General features: G+C 38.7%; 1 protein-coding gene across 14 annotated transcripts in view; it reads left to right on the top strand.

Moving 5' to 3' along the window:
- The window catches only part of LOC143996244 (sodium channel protein type 5 subunit alpha-like), a 553,882-nt gene that overhangs the window by 214,242 nt on the left and 322,320 nt on the right, over positions 1-17,320 (top strand). For 10 of the 14 annotated variants that reach the window (XM_077491204.1, XM_077491202.1, XM_077491195.1 and 7 more), the window contains exons 5-6: positions 11,039-11,167; positions 15,749-15,840. In XM_077491204.1, coding sequence (XP_077347330.1) covers positions 11,039-11,167; positions 15,749-15,840 — 221 coding nt within the window. Of the gene's footprint in view, positions 1-11,038; positions 11,168-15,525; positions 15,618-15,748; positions 15,841-17,320 lie in introns of all 14 variants that reach the window. The other 4 variants (XM_077491209.1, XM_077491199.1, XM_077491207.1 and 1 more) reach the window with 1 other exon arrangement.

Genomic DNA, 17,320 nt, shown 5'->3' with positions numbered 1-17,320 from the left:
CTGTACACAGTGCAAGTTTGTGCTCCTGTATGTACAAGCCCATTAAAAACAATGGGCTGCATTGAGATCAGTAAAGAAAAAAGCCTGAATGCCTAAACATATGTTGTTTTAAGGCATCCATGTGCAAGAGGCTTATAATTCATGCAGAGAAGAGATAGCTGTTTGTAGCTTGGGTGGCAATCAGAGAGATAACGTACACCTACTGAAGTATGAAGCACTCATAATTGCAGAGAGATATTCAAGCAAAACTCTCAGTGACCAAAAGCCCATTGTTATTTTTCTAGTGAAAAGGAAAAAGTATCTTTTGTCATGTATCCATCTGCCACCCACACTGACGATAAAATGGTGACTGGAGTGACACAGCAGTTCAGTAATGGTCAGACATCATATTACTTGCTGCTGTTAGAAGATATTTGCTCACACATAGCCACCCTTTAGTCTTGACTACAAATTGTTAACATATTGACAGCGGTGAACAGGTTAAACATTGACCAGGCATGCGTGTCTGGACTCATGTACAGCAGGAACTCTGGAAAAAAAAAATCTATTTTAATTATGTTTTGGAAAAAATGTTGGGCTAGATGTGGAAGAGCAAAGCACGGATGTGTATGCACAATAATAAAACTAGCCTGGCTACTTACATTTGCATTTTTGCTCAGAACATTAGGATGAATATTATGTAACAGGCTAGTAATTTGACAGCTGGGATTTTGTTTTTATATATATATATATATATGTATGTGTATATATATATATATATATATATATATATGTGTGTGTGTATATATATATATATATATATATATAGATATATGGATCTATCTATCTATATATATATAATATATAGATAGATACAGCTATATATATCTATCTATATATATATATAATATATAGATAGATATAGCTATATATATCTATCTATATATATATATAATATATAGATAGATATAGCTATATATATCTATCTATATATATCTAGATATATATCTATATAGATATATAGTAGGGCTGTGGGAATTAAAGATTAATTCCTCGATTAATCAATTAATTTTTTTGATCGATCAAAATTCTTTTGATCGGTATTCACCTCTCCGCCAGCTTCCAGGTCTTCAGGGAGTTCTGTCCGAGATCTGGTGATGTCACAGATATCGACATCACTGGACTCCTCCCCCTTCCCCAAGTGCCACCAGCTGCTAACAAAGGGAAGGGAGGAGGAGTCTGGTGATGTTGAAGTTCTGATTGAATGTAACGCGTACGGGGGAGGAGCTACGCATGGCGTCCCCCGCTGCTGTCCTACGGAACTAACACGATTGTCGGCTTTACATGCTGTGTTTTTATCATCTTTATGTGAGTAGTTTGTGTTTGAACACAAAAATTTAATCTTAAACTTAAGCGGTGAGCACTTAGATCTTTTCTTTCTACTCATGACCTGGCGTCCTTGCTGAGATCTAAGGAGATTTGAGAGAAGTTTATGGTCCGTGTTAACTCTTTTGCACAGGGGTCCATGCCATAAGGTTAGAGTGATTAGTTAGACCGGAGGTGGAGGGATTGTCACTCTACTGTGGAAAAAAAAAATAGTTACGTCAGTGCTACAGTTTGAATTTAAAACGTATTTGTGTGAACTGTGAAGTTAAGTCATGGATTGTGGAAACTAACTAGTGTTGGATGATTGTATATAGTGTATACCACATTTACCACTGACTAATGCAGAGTTGCAATGCAAGGAGATCAGCTAAAAGTAGTTGGATCTGTATGTGCGTTATAATTAATCAAAATTAGTAGATTAAAAAAAATCAATTAATCGAACAAGAAAATTTTAATCAGTAACAGCCCTAATATATAGATATATGCCTATCTATCTAACTATCTATCTTTCTATCGATCTATATATATATATGTATATATATATATATATATATATATATATATATCAGTATCTCACAAAAGTGAGTACGCCCCTCACATTTTTGTAAATATTTTATTACATCTTTTCATGTGACAACACTGCAGAAATGTCACTTTGCTACAATGTAAAGTAGTGAGTGTACAGCTTGTATAACAGTGTAAATTTGCTGCCCCCTCAAAATAACTCAACAAACAGCCATTAACCACTTAAGGACCATGCCTCTTTCTGAGATTTGGTGTTTACAAGTTAAAACATTTTTTTTTGCTAGAAAATTACTTAAAATCCCCAAACATTATATATATATATATATATATATATATATATATATATATATATATATATTTTTTTTTTTTTTCTAACACCCTAGAGCATAAAATGGCAGTCATTGCAATACTTTTTATCACACCGTATTCGCGCAGCAGTCTTACAAGCGCACTTTAAAAAAAACAAAAACTTTTTTGAATTAAAAAATAAGACGGCAGTAAAGTTAGCCCAATTTTTTTTATATTGTGAAAGATAATGTTACGTCGAGTAAATTGATACCCAACATCACACTTCATAGTTGCGCCCACACGTGGAATGGCGAAAAACGTTTATCCTTAAAAATCTCCACAGGCGACGTTTAAAAAATTCTACAGGTTGCATGTTTTGAGTTACAGAGGAGGTTTAGGGCTAGAATTATTGCTCTCGCTCTAACGATTGCACCTCACATGTGTGGTTTGAACACCATTTTCATATGCAGGTGTTGCTCACATATGCATTTGCTTCTGCACGCAAGCTCAGCAGGATGGGGCGCATTTAAAAAAAACTAAAAAACTTTTCTTATTTATTTTACCTTTTATTTTAGATTTTTACACTGTTCTTTGAAAAAAATGGGGTCACTTTTATTCCTATTACAAGGAATGTAAATATCCCTTGTAATAGAAAGAAAAGCATGACAGGACCTCTTAAATATGAAATCTGGGGTCAAAAAGACCTCAGATCTTATATTTACAGTAAAATGCAATAAAAAAATAAAAATAAATGTAATGCCATTTTAAAAAAAATGTCCCTTTAAGAGCATTGGGCGGAAGTGACGTTTTGATGTTGCTTTCGCCCTGCAATGATATGGAGAAGGATGGGGGCCATCTTCCCCTAACTCATCTCCAAGTCAGGCTAGGGAGAGGATCTGATCGCCTCCACCACTACCGACGGCTCCGGTAAGCAGCGGAGGGCACCAGAGAGCGGCAGGAGGGGGGACCCTCTCCCACCGCCGATAAAAGTGATCTAGCAGTGAACCCACTGCAGAGACCACTTTTATCTTGAAGCGGACTGCCCGCTGAAGAAGAGGATACTGGAGTTATGGTAGCTAGCTGCTACCATAACAATGGTATTCCTCTTCAAAGTAGCGATGTAAAACTATGGTGGGCGGTCCCTAAGTGGTTAATGTCTAAACCTCTGGCAACAAAAGTGAGTACACCCCTAAGTGAAAATGTACAAATTGGGCCCAAAGTGTCACTATTTTGTGTGGCCACCATTATTTTCCAGCACTGTCTTAACCCTCTTGGGCATGGAGTTCCCCAGAGCTTCACAGGTTGGCACCAGAGTCCTCTTCCACTCCTCCATGACGACATCACGGAGCTGGTGGATGTTAGAGACCTTGCGCTCCTCCACCTTCCATTTGAGGATGCCCCACAAATGATCTATAGAGTTTAGGTCTGGAGACATGCTAAGCCAGTCAATCACCTTTACCCTCAGCTTCTTTAACAAGGCACTGTGTCCGAGAATTAGTAGACCAGACTGTGTGGACTGCACAGAGGAAATCAGAAACACATGTAAGTGAAAAATAATGGTGTTTATTTACATAGGTGAAAAGTAAGTGAATATAATAGTGCACAACCAACCCAAAACCACAAACAACAATGATATTTACATAAATGGGATATAACAGAATCGTAACAAAAGCCAGGCCGAGGTCATACACAGGGGGATCAGCAGATAGGTAAGGATGGGGAATAAACAGGACAGGGCGAGGACGGTTGGATGGGCTGCAGAACAGGGATCCAAGGCAAACAGGAGGGACAGGTCCGGGTCCAGGATGGGATCGGATTAGATCAGGTCGGGTCAGATGCAGGCTCAAGGTCAGGATAGCAGGCTCAAGGTCAGGCCCCAGGGAGAGAGATACCAAGGCAAGCGTGTGTGGGCTTGCCGGGTATTTATAAGACTGCATTAATTGTCCTCAAGTAACAGCTGAGCTCAGGAAGTGTTGCCTGCTCCCCACTGGAAAACTGTTTGCGGGCTTTCTTGTGCATCATCTTTAGAAGAGACTTCCATCTGGGATGACCTCCCACCCCTTCAACCTCTGCAGCAATGCTAGCAGCACTCATGCGTCTATTTCCCAAAGACAACCTCTGGATATGACGCTGAGCACGTGCCCTCCACTTCTTTGGTCGACCATAGCAAGGCCGGTTCTGAGTTGATCCTGTCCTGTTAAACTGCTGTATGGTCTTAGCCACCATGCTGCAGCTCAGTTTCAGGGTCTTGACAATCTTCTTATAGCCTAGGCCATCTTTAAGTAGAGCAACAATTCTTTTTTTCAGATCTTCGGAGAGTTCTTTGCCATGAGATGCCATGTTGAACTTCCAGTGACCAGTATGAGAGAGTTACACCAAATGTAACACACCTGCTCCCCATTCATACCTCAGACCTTGTAAACACTAACGAGTCACATGACACCAGGGGGGGGGGGGAGAAAATGGCTAATTGGGCCCAATTCGAACTCACTTTTGTTGCCAGCAGTTTAGGCATTAATGGCTGTGTGTTGAGTTATTTTGAGGGGACAGCAAATTTACACTGTTATACAAGCTGTACACTCACTACTTTACATTGTAGCAAAGTATCAGTTGTTCAGTGTTGTTACATGAAAAGATATAATAAAATATTTACAAAAATATATACAGTTGCGCTCATAAGTTTACCTATAGTACCAGAATTTATGATTTCTTGGCCATTTTTCAGAGAATATGAATAACACAAAAACTTTTCCTTCACCCATGGGTAGTGTTTGGCTGAAACCATGTATTATCAATCAACTGTATTTACTCTTTTTAAATCATAATGGCAACAGAAACTACCCGAATGACCCTGATCAAAAGTTTACATACCCCAGTTCTTAATACCATGTATTGCCCCCTTTAACATCAATGACAGCTTGAAGTCTTGGGTGGTATTTGTGGATGAGGCAATTTATCTTCTCAGATAGTAAAGCTGCCCATTCCTCTTGGCAAAAAGCCTTCAGTTCCTGTAAATTCTTGGGCTGTCTTGCATGAACTGCACGTTTGAGATCTCCCCAGAGTGGCTCAATGATTTTGAGGTCAAGAGACTGAGATGGTCACTCCAGAACCTTCACTTTATTATGCTGTAGCCAATGACAGGTTGACTTGGCCTTGTGTTTTGGATTATTGTCATGTTGGAATGTCCAAGTATGTCCCGTGCGCAGCTTCCTGGCTGATGAATGCAAATGTTGAGAAAGAGGGGGAGTTGGGCCTTTAAATGAAGCACCTCATGGTGCTTCCATCCCGGGAATGAATAAAAAATAAAGGGTAGTTGGAACTTTAAATGAAGCAATTGGATAGTGGAGGTAAATTGTAAATACATAATGTTTAATTGATGACATTAATCTAAAATCATAGAAATTATTTGTTAATTTCATATATATACATAGCGCGTGCACAAGGCATAAATATGATGAGTAGAATAGTACAAACATAGTGATGCATGATCAAAGTAATAAGAAATATAGATACTATGGCATACAAATGCCACGGCAACATGCCCAAGGCTGGCACATGTGCCCACATGGTATGTGTGTGTCTATTAACTGGTATAAAAACAATGTCAAAGAGTATAAATGGTAACCGGATAAGGATCAATCCATATGGAATGTAATAGTCATCAAGTGTAGCTCGACGCGTTTCGTGGATTTTCCCACTCGTCAGGAGCAGATGCACCAGAAATTCCTATAAGGTATATATAATAAAGATGTAGTATATCGTTGTTTAAAGTAAAATTATACAAGATGTTATATGTCTATAGACGGCTCACCAACCAGATTCACCAACCCAAACAGCGGATGCAGCGCATGGTGACCGACACAGGGTAGGCCGCGGATATAGACCCCACCACGTGAGCTGGGGCGGCATAATATAGAGGTGCAACATCGGGCAGACAAGAAATGTGTGGAGTGGGGACAGAAAATCTCCATATGACCAAAAGTAGTGATATGTAATCTGTGGAGCAAGAATATCTGGGAACAAAATATTATATTAAGTATGTGTATAATTTGTAACAAAAGTATGTTGTAGGTAAATCATTTTAATAGTAAGCCCAGTGTGGCTTCACAGAGGGTAATTACCGAAGTGTGGATAATACCTAAAAAAAATAAAATATATATATATATATATATATATATATATATATATATGTGCAAAAGCCTGTGTAGTGGAGTAATTATCAAGAGACATAAGTGTATATGAGGATGCAGCGGGTGTGCAGTAACCCTCAGAAGGAGACCGGCTGAATGGCATGTTGCCGTGGCATTTGTATGCCATAGTATCTACATTTCTTATTACTTTGATCATGTGTCACTATGTTTGTACTTTTCTACTCATCATGTTTATGCCTTGTACACATGCTATGCATATATATGAAATGAACAAATATTTTCTATGATTTTAGATTAATGTAATCAATTAAACATTATTTATTTACAATTTACCTCCACTATCCAATTGCTTCATTTAAAGTCCCAACTACCCTTTAGTTTTTATGAATGCAAATGTTCCTCCAGTATTTTTTGATAACATACTGCATTCATCTTGCCATCAATTTTGACCAAATTTCCTGTGCCTTTGTAGCTCACACATCCCCAAAACATCAACAATCCACCTCCATGTTTCACAGTAGTAATGGTGTACCTTTCATCATAGGCACATTTTGGTCTCATCACTCCAAATTACTTTGTGCCAGAGAGTTTCAGGCTTGTCTCTGTGCTGTTTGGCGTATTATAAGTGGGATACTTTGTGGCATTTGTGCAGTAATGGCTTTCTTCTGGCAACTCAACCATGTAGCCCATCTTTCTTCAAGTGCCTCCTTATTGTGCATCTTGACACAGCCACAACACATGTTTTCAGAGAGTCCTGTATTTCACCTGTTATTTGTGTTTTTTTCTTTGCATCCCAAACAATTTTCTTGGCAGTTGTGGCTGACATTTTAGTTGGTCTACCTGACCGTGGTTTGGTTTCAACAGAACCCCTCATTTTCGACTTCTTGATTAGAGTTTGAACACTTCTGATTGGCATTCTTAATTCCTTGGATATCTTTTTATATCCCTTTCCTGTTTTATACAGTTTAACTACAAAAAATTGTTAAAGGATCTGCTTTACCCATGACTCAGAATCCAGAAACTTAAGTGCAGCACTGGATGAAAGATGCAAGGGTCTGTAAGGAGTTAAGAAACTTATTGACCTTTTATACACACACTAATTACAAGCAAACAGATCACAGGTGATGATGGTTACCTTTAATAGCCATTCAAACCCCTTTGTGGCAGCTTGTGTGCATGTTATCAGGACAAAATCACCAGGGTATGTAAACTTTTGATCAGGGTCATTTGAGTAGTTTCTGTTACCATTATGATTTAAAAAGAGTAAACACTGTTGATTGATAATAAATGACTTCAGCCAAACACTAACCATGAGTGAAAGAAAAGTTTTTGTGTTATCATTCATATTCTTTGAAAAATTGTATATGTAAACTTATGGGCACAGCTATATACATGTGTATTTTTTTGCTATTGTTGATGCATTTAACCTCAGCCAACTTCCTCTCATATTTGTTCACCTTTCTTCCAATTCAGTTGTTTGGAAGAGATGAATTTGCTACCTTAGTAACCGTCTACTTACTGAGATTATCTTCATTTTTGTCTTCCTTAATATGTTGTGGTTGGCTATTTAAGCTGCTTGTCAGAAGGAATGTGCAATCTAAAGCATTTAGGCTGGCTTCACACCTATGTGTTTCAGTAACGTGCAATTTACCACGTCTTTTCACAACGCACAGTAATACATAGCAATTTGTGCAGTGCACTATGGTGCTAATTATTTTGAATGATACCCCAATGCACAACTACAAAAAGTTATTGCACATCCACACTGCAGCACAACAAAATGCATTAAAAAGCACTGTGGGGACTTTTTTTGTTTGCGACAACTTTAAAGTTGTAGGCTTCAGGACCATCAACCTGGCTTAACTATCTAGAGAATCACAGACAATGAAAATAGTAGGCAGGATTAAAGTGGTTGTAAAGGCTGAAGGTTTTTTTTACTTTTATGCATTCTATGCATGAAGGTAAAAAAACCTTCTGGGTGAAGCTCCCCCCACAGCCCCCCTAAAACTCACCTGAGCCCCCTCTTGATCCAGCAATGTGCACAAGAGCCACTGCTGTCCCGGGTCAGTCTCTCCTCACTGACTGAGACAGCAGTCAGGCTCCCATTGGTGTCAATCACAGCCAGTGAGGAGAGAGCGGGGGGGGGGGGGGTGCAGGGCCAAGCTGCAGCTCTATGTGTCTTATGGGAGCAGGGTTTAAGAATGAGCATGCACCTGTGCCCCCATAGCAAGCAGTTTGCTATGGGGGCACTGGTCAAAGGGGAGAGACACCAGGAGTGCCCACAGGGGACCTGAGGAGAAGAGGATCAGGGTTACTCTGTGCAATACCACTGGTAAGTATGACATCTTTGTTATTTTTATTTTGTTAAAGCTGAACCTTGAATACCACTTTAAAGACTTTTTAACCTTCACTGGCTGTTCTTGGTGTTAATTTTCCAGATCTTTGGGTAACTAGCTATTGAGACCCTGGCATCAGGGTGGTGGCTTACACATTCCTAGGGGTCTTTTCTTAGTTCTATGCCCTCTGTTTGCCTTTTTATAAAATTACAGTAGGGTCATGATATGACTAAATCAGTGCTTATATTACAGGATATGGAGTATAACTAAGCACTGCTCAATAAACACACAGGCACAATAAATGGCTTATTGGAAATGATTGCACCACCAAGGGGTATTTAACAGGCATACTAATAACAATACTGTTTGCTATCCATCCATGGTAAGAGATGAGAGGTATGACGTGTGTAGTCCATGCTGCATATGAAGTGGACAGAATTCACCACAATACTTCCAGATTCCATTTTCCTATGTGCTGTAGGTTATGCTCATTAATGAATTGATTTCCAAGAAGTGGCGCCCATGCTTGATCTAATTATTGCCAGTCCATACAGAGATGCTGGATTCCATTTATTTGCAGACTCATGTCCTCAACATTGTCTACTTAACAGATGCTATTAATACTGTTGAGCATGTGCATGATTAACTGTGCTATAAAATCTGCATGGAGTGTCAGTAAATCGAAGCTGTTTAACAGACAAAATTAAAGCTGGATGTGCACACTGACGGATGAAGCCTATTATCATATGTCAGATGCAAAAAAAACACAGTGCAACAGTCCATTAATAATATAAACGTATTTGTATGATGCCCATTCTTATTAGGATAGGTAGATAAAGCTTATCTGCAATTGTCAGTTTTTCTAGGACCTAGTGACATGCTGGAACTGTTGCGACAATGTGCAAATGCTGTTGGGGTTATTTAAAGAGACACTTTCACTTTGCCTATACAGTGTCTTTGAAAAGAACATCTTCAACCCCTTAAAATAACTTTGCGTGTGCTGCTTTGCTGCGCATTTTTCTTCTTCATTGGCTGTATTGGTGACCTGGAGGAACAATGTTGTCACCTCCCTGGTCATGAGACAGTTCCCAGACCTAGCAGTAGGCTGTTAGGCCCGGCATTATTCCAGGAGAGCAGGTAACATTCTCCTCCATACTAGGAGGTTTTCTCAGCAGCTGCGGAAAAACTAGAAACTGCGAGAAAGCGTAGATAAGTGAAAGCAAGCAAATGTGGGTTGGGAGGGCCCTTTCCAAAGACACTGTTGCTTTGCCCCGTATGCACAAAGTGACAGTGGCTCTTTAAAGCCCAACTTGAGCCAAAACCTGTGGGATACAGTGAGGAAGGGTCTTGTTCTAACTCTTCTTCATTCTATCCAAAATAAATTTTAAAATGTTTTGGCAAGAGTTGAGCTTTAATAATAAAACAATAACTATGATATGCACAGCTCATGGTAACTGGTCATATTCCAGCTTTCAATAAAGCTGGGCGTACATTCAAGGACCTGATCATCTGATAATGAATGACTAGACCCTCGGAGAAGCCTGCCTTCACCCTAACATGTACATGTATTTTATACATACATTAGGCGATGTACCTTATAATGCTTGTAGGCAATAATAGAAGTTTTCTGCTATTTCTGTTCATATCTGTTTCACCAACATGGTTGAAGAAAATATCAAATTCAAAATTCCAACCAGCCCTTTCCCTTGCTGGTGGCAGTTACTCACCATATTTCTAATCACAACTGGCCTTTGTGTTCTATTATTTAAATAGAAAAAAAAAGTTGATATTTCAATAAAGGTGGACACTGTTAAGCTAAGTTGTCCTTCTGGTTCCCTGTATCAATTTGAGATTTAGGCATTACAATTTGTATACTTAATACCCCATCACTCATAACTACCAGAGCGGCTTTGATTGGATTTCTTACACTGTTGAAATTTTAAATCATTTTATACTAAGGATCAAATTCACCCAAGGGTTTATTCAGTCTACCAGCCTCCATCCATAACTGTAATATTGGTTTGGATATGTTTAGCTGTACAACTAGTATATATGCTTTTGTCTATGAACACTGAAAAGACAAATACAACCATGTTGATGCAGAGGATGCATATAGGAAACACTTGTATACATGCATTATGTATAATTCTCAGAATTTCTGAAAATTTAGAAATCAAGTAAATAAATGAAAATAGCTATACACAGAAAATGTAAAGGTCTCTTGCTGCTTTTAGCCATCTATGAAATGATTTGGGTCTATTAATAAAAGTGCAGAGATTGCCATACTGCTGTGGGAATTGCAGCCATGTTGGAGTTTCCTTTACTCTAGGATGTGAAATGATTGGCTAATTGTTTTTTATGCACTCTGCCCAGGTATACTTTCACTGGCATTTATACTTTTGAATCTTTGATAAAAATTTTGGCAAGAGGATTCTGTCTGAAAGAATTCACCTTCCTACGAGACCCATGGAACTGGCTAGATTTCAGTGTTATTGTCATGGCGTGAGTATACCCCTCTTATTTTGTATGAATATTGTCATTGATTTTAAATGTAGCATAATGCTTGTGTGCTTTACAGGGGCAGTCTACCTATAATAATCATTTAATTTGTGTATCTTTATGTTGTTTCAACATCAAGATCCACCCAATAATTATTTATTTTGAATCTCTTTCAAGATCCACAAAACTGAATTCCTACCTCTACAAACTATGTTCACTATGTGAGAGTCTCACTCTCCCAGATAAGCTGTTGCATTTTTCAAAAAATGCAAAAAGAATGGCAGGGCTGTGAAGAGGGATATCACAGTTGGTAACCTCAGTAAGACTGACTTTTATTGTCATGCCTAAAATGCATGTTGATTAAAGTGGAAATACACCCAAAGTTTTTTCTTAGTTTTAGAGTGGGGAAGGTTTTTCTCCCCCACCAATTCCTTCTTGCGATCTGTAATCTTGAGAAATTGGCAATGCTTCACTTTAATCTCAGCATAATTCATTTTTCTTTAAGTGCAGCCATAACCGAATTCAGCCTTCAACAGTTATGTGTAGTCAGACAAGAACACTTTTTTAAATACTGAATAGGTTGCTATCAGTTTGACCATTTGTTCTGTGCCTATTGTTAAAAATTGTGTATTGTTAAGTATAATTAGAAAATGTTTAATGGGTCCCTCTCATGTATGTACTGTAAATTAATGCCGCGTACACATGATCGGAAATTCGGCCAGCAAAAGACAGATGAGAGCTTTTCAAAGGGAAAATGCGACCGTGTGTATGCTCCGTCTGAATTTTTCTGGCCAAATTTCCGTCAGCAAAAGAGCATGTTCTCAATTTTTCAGACGGAAAAAGTTTTGATGGGAAATTCTGGTCGTCTGTAGCAATTCTGACGCGCAAAATTCCTACGCAAGCTTGGAAACAATTCGACGCATGCTCGGAAGCATTGAACTTAATTTTCTCGGGTCGTCGTAGTGTTGTACGTCTCCGCGTTCTTGACGGTCAAAAGCTCAGCAAACTTTTGTGTGACCGTGTGTATCAAAGCCAAGTTTGAGCGGAATTTCGTCTGAAAAACCATCATAGCTTTTTCCGACGAGAATTCTGATCGTTTGTACGCGGCATAACAATTACCTTCACTAGTCTTCAGATCAGTTCTTTTGTGCCTGGGGAGGACCTTGGATCATAGGAACAGGCTATAATTCAAGCATAAGCAGTGCCTCTGTTATTCGTCTGGGGAATGTTAAAGCCTCTGTGGTCAGTGGAGACATTGACATTTTAAAATTGAAAGACAGGCCAAGAATCAAGGTTCTGTACACAACGTAGACCTTGGATCCAGGGTCATCTCCAGGCAAACAGGAAAGATATGCACAAGTACACCTATACAAAATTATATTAGTTAGCACTCTGTGGTGGACATGTGTTTCTAGACTTCGGAATTGAAACTTAATTATATGGTTTAGGAAATAACATAGATATTTACTATAATACAGTACATTCTGTAGTCCAACCAAGAAGATTTATCAGTAGTAACTGTTTTGATGGTATGTTAAGGTAGGATTAATATAGCCTATCAGTAGATTTTATTATAAATACATTGTTTCAATGTCAGATATGTTGGTTGCATGCCATATTCTCTTTATTAAAGCTGTTAATAAACTAACAACATGTAGCCAAGATGGAACTAAAGGGAATGCAGGGAGGGTGATTGCCCATTACTCTATGAGGTCAAAGGGCTGAACCATGACTGCTCCTGTTTAGGGTAGGGATAGGGATGAACTGAACTGGCCTGGTTTGGTTTGAGCAGGGTTCCACAAATTTCAAAGAAATTTGGATGCCAAATCCAAACTCAATTGCAATCAATGCGGGATCTGTCAAATCAAAAATGCCCCTTTTCGGGGCTAATAGGCAAATGGTTGCCAAAAGATGGCAGGTTGGGCACTAGCCTGGGGGAACATGTAAACATTCTTTTTTTTTTTTATTTAGGCTGGGCTCAGTGATTTTTTATTTATTCTTGTAAAGCACTGACATTTACAAGAAATTGTGGTTTTAAATGACTGAAAATGGCATTTCTCTTCTGGCTTCTATTTGAAAAAAAAAAAAGGTACACAGACCCTTCCAAAAGTCCTTCAAAATATATGGGGGACCTTTGGAAAGAATTGTGTGATTTTATTTTTTTAAATAGGAACCTGGCAATCAAATGTCACTTGCTGGCAATTTAAACTGCATCAGTTTTTTTCTTAGTAAATGCCACTTCATGTAGCACATCATACAGGAAGAATTAAAAAAAAACATGCCTGGAGTTCCCCCCAAATTGCATACCAGATCATTTTATTCTGGTATGGCTTTTAAGAAGTGGTACCTCATGCAAAACAACAACAAACTAATGCATGAGACCCCCCTAAAAATCCATACCAGACCCTTAATTTGAGCATGCAGGCTTCAAAACAGGCTAGATGGCCAGGAAAAGCCTGACACACACCCTCAACATCAAGGGGGGCCTTGCCAGGTGGTGTCTGTAAGCACTATGCCAGTGACAGTGCTAAGGATGATAAGGAACCATTGACAGTGGGAAGCTATCCTATTTATAAGCAGCTGAAACACTGCTACTGTATAGGATGCTTGGCTCTCATTAAATAGGGAGCCAAAATGGTAAAATTTTGAACAGCCAAAGTTCAATGTGAACCTAGGTTTGGACTGAGCCTTCGGGTCATCCCAATTATGCAACAGTTTTGTGCTCACTGTACATCATGTATTTTACACAATGTAGAAGAATTCCCCTTTTGTCACATATTATATTTGGCCTCTAGTAGAATTATCCTACTAGATAGAAAGTTCATATTATTACTAGTTTTCATTCCAAAAAAAGGCTTGACGGATCCTGTACTGGGACCCTGTGCCTTTCTTTTTGTAGGCAGAAAAGTGCACCATTATTTTTTCCCAAAAAAGATTTGGCTTGATATACTAACATTTACTTAGTTGGGTGTTATATTTTTTCCATAATTAAGCATTATTTTCCAAGTCTATTTTCTTAAGCAAGCAAAAATGAACTATCCTGTATTCAGATTTGCCATTCATTATAAGGAAGTGCTGGGTTTACATTGAATAACAAGAAACTATCTTGAGCGCTGTCCAAAGTGCTGACCTTGTGTTCGCTTTCTAAAAATTCAGGCACTTACTACATTGATAGAAGAAAAAACAGTGGGCTTTTGAGAGGGGTGCTAAAATCACAGACAAATCACTTGTACAATTGCTTATAAGCATGTGCCATTGAGCAGTGGTTTGTTTGCAACTCACTTGTGCCATGTGACTGGCAGATGAGCTGCCTTGTGATTTAGTATAGGGGCCTTTCTTTTGGATTCCTAACTCATATATTATCACCCAAAAAAAAAAAAAAAAATGGAAGAGAAAACTTGTAAATGTCATGGTAAAAATGACTTTTATGTAAACACTGCAGTATAAATATTTTCTCTCAGAATATACGCTATAATTTCCCTTTCCTGTCAAGTCAAAAGTCTTCCTCATCCTTCTATTTAGTTTTTAGTGCTGGTGATGTGCTTGATGCACCAATGTATTGATTGTTTATTGAGGAGAAAAGGGCCCATAATAGTATTTATTATAAAAAAAAAGCAGTTTACATAGGTAAAGAGTTTTTGTCACTCATCCAGTTGCTATATTAATTCCATTCATGTTCTATTGTAAAGTTTACTTAATTGACTAGCCTAACTTACAGAATAATAGGAAAAGGGACAGAGAAACAGAATATGCTTGATAGACCAGCTTTATGACCATAAGGAAAAAAAATATTTAGATAAATTTTACTTATGGCTGATAAACTTTGGTATTTCTGCAACTCTGGGAATGATGTTCAAAAGGAGGAACTTTTATTTGAGATCAGCAAATCTGCATTTGTTTTAAAGTACCACTCTGGTTAAACTAGGTTTCCCACATTTTGCCAAATGTAGACCCCTATGAGTCTTCCCTTCATGTAGAAACTTGGATGATCTCAGTGTCCTGCATAAACTTGGTTTCACCATACCAATCTTACATTTTTCCAGCAGCACCACATTTGGAATCCAGTATTGCATCTTATATATATATTTATATTTAGTGAGCCTGTTGTGGGATCGAATTTGGTTACCCTGCATATATAAACAAGTGCAAGATGAAGCTCCATCTACGTAGAGGGTCTCAAATAGGGGTCTACTTCCCATTTAAAATGGTGAATTTGTTAAGGGAAAATCAATGTGCTTCTGAATCAAAAACAGGTTTTCTGATCCATGTGTGACACATTCTTCAGTAAATCACCACCTCAGTGTTCATACAGTGGTTTCCTCCATTCCTCGATTCCAAATAACTATGGTTTGATTCTACAGGTATGTAACAGAGTTTAAAAACCTAGGCAATGTTTCAGCCCTTCGAACTTTCAGAGTGCTGAGAGCTCTGAAAACTATATCGGTAATCCCAGGTAAGAGAGCATCCCCACTCCAGTTCTCAGCTACTGCAAGTGCTTCAGTCTGACCTGTTTTCCCTCCTCATTTGCTGTCAATTATGAATGGTGTTTTGCTATAGTCTGTGTGTGCCTTTCCCTTATTACAGATATGCCACTGAGTTTGTGGACCTGGGCAATGTGTCAGCTTTAAGAACATTCAGAGTACTTCGAGCTTTGAAAACAATCTCGGTTATTCCAGGTGAGGATCGGGTTAAACACTAAGGCTGCTTGTAAAAGCCCACATACCATTCCAATTAACCAAACTGATATCCTACTGACAGTGGTTGACACTGAGATACTGTGGAATGGTTCTATGTCGAGAATGCTACTTGTCTGCAGAATGAATACCTGTTCTTATTTATGAATGCGAATCACTAGAACTTTAAATTCTTTCCCTACAAGTCATCTATTTGCATACTATACTTAATTAGCCACCCTTGTCCTTTTAACAAGTTAAAAGCTAAACAACATGATTTATGAAGTCTTTTCTTGAAAAAACACATTTCCTCCTCCTTTATGACCATCTACTCTGTGATAGTTGGAGAAAATACATAAACAAGGAATTAAATGGGTCATGGGATCTATGACTATCAACCCATAGGAATGGGTCATTTGGTCCCTGAATGTCTTCCACTTAGGGCCAACATAGAATGCAATATATTCAGGGCTGAATCTGCATCAGTAGAACCTGTACGCTCATAGGGGTTAATTTACTAAAGGCAAATAGATGGTGCACTTTACAAGTCTAGTTGCACTCTGCAAGTGCAGATGCTTCAGAGCTTAGTAAATGAGCAGAAGCTCTGCTGACTTCCATCGTGCAGTCCCATGCAAGCAAAAATAGTTTTTTTTTAAATTTTTGTTGCATGTAATTGGGTGCTCCTTGCAAAATAAAGGCTCACCATATTTACTAAGCTCTGGAGCAACTGTACTTGCGAGTGCAACTGCATTTGCAAAGTACATTGTCTGCCTTTAGTAAATCTCTAGTGTTGGTGCTATAAGTAACACCACTCTGTTAAGATCACCTCTTATATGTGGACATCTCCTTCTTTCCTGACCTGGTGTAGCATATTGTGAGACATAAAAAAAAAAAAGCTCTCAAGAGTAAATTTATTCCACTGTTGAAAGAAAATCAATAATTGCACACCTATAGGCACACGCCTTTCATGCCACATGATAAATCTGTCCTTGTATATATTTCAGCTATTTAAGATCTGACTTAGAAATTTTTCTTTTGGTAAAGTGAGAGGATTATTCCCTTTGTCCTATGAAAAAATTACAGTCCTTGAGGACTGTAGTGACTATTGATGGGTATTAATGAGTAGCGTTTTGCTTGCAAGAGATTGTATTTTAATCTCAACCTTGCTATGTTATCACTAGCAATGCTCCTTAGCAAAACAAAAAATAATTCTGGTTTGCAGAAGAGTGATAATTAAAGTGGGGTACCCCTTAAAAAAAAAAAAAAAAAGTCAGCAGCTACAAATACTGCAGCTGCTGGCTTTTAATAATCGGACACTTACCTGCCCCAGGGTCCAGCGATGCGGGGGAACGAAGCCTCCCCCTCGTTCCCCGCTCCGCTCGCGGCGCCGTCATGCATACTGTGGGCACCCGGCTGTGGCTTCACAGCCGGGCACCCACTGCGCATGCGCGAGCGGCGCAGGGCGCCGTGATACGCCGTACAA

The sequence above is a fragment of the Lithobates pipiens genome, unplaced genomic scaffold (assembly GCF_037356315.1).
Source record: "Lithobates pipiens isolate NorthernLeopardFrog02 unplaced genomic scaffold, aLitPip1_a1.2 Scaffold_19, whole genome shotgun sequence".
NCBI lineage: Eukaryota > Metazoa > Chordata > Amphibia > Anura > Ranidae > Lithobates > Lithobates pipiens.
This window is presented reverse-complemented; position numbering and strand designations above follow the sequence as displayed.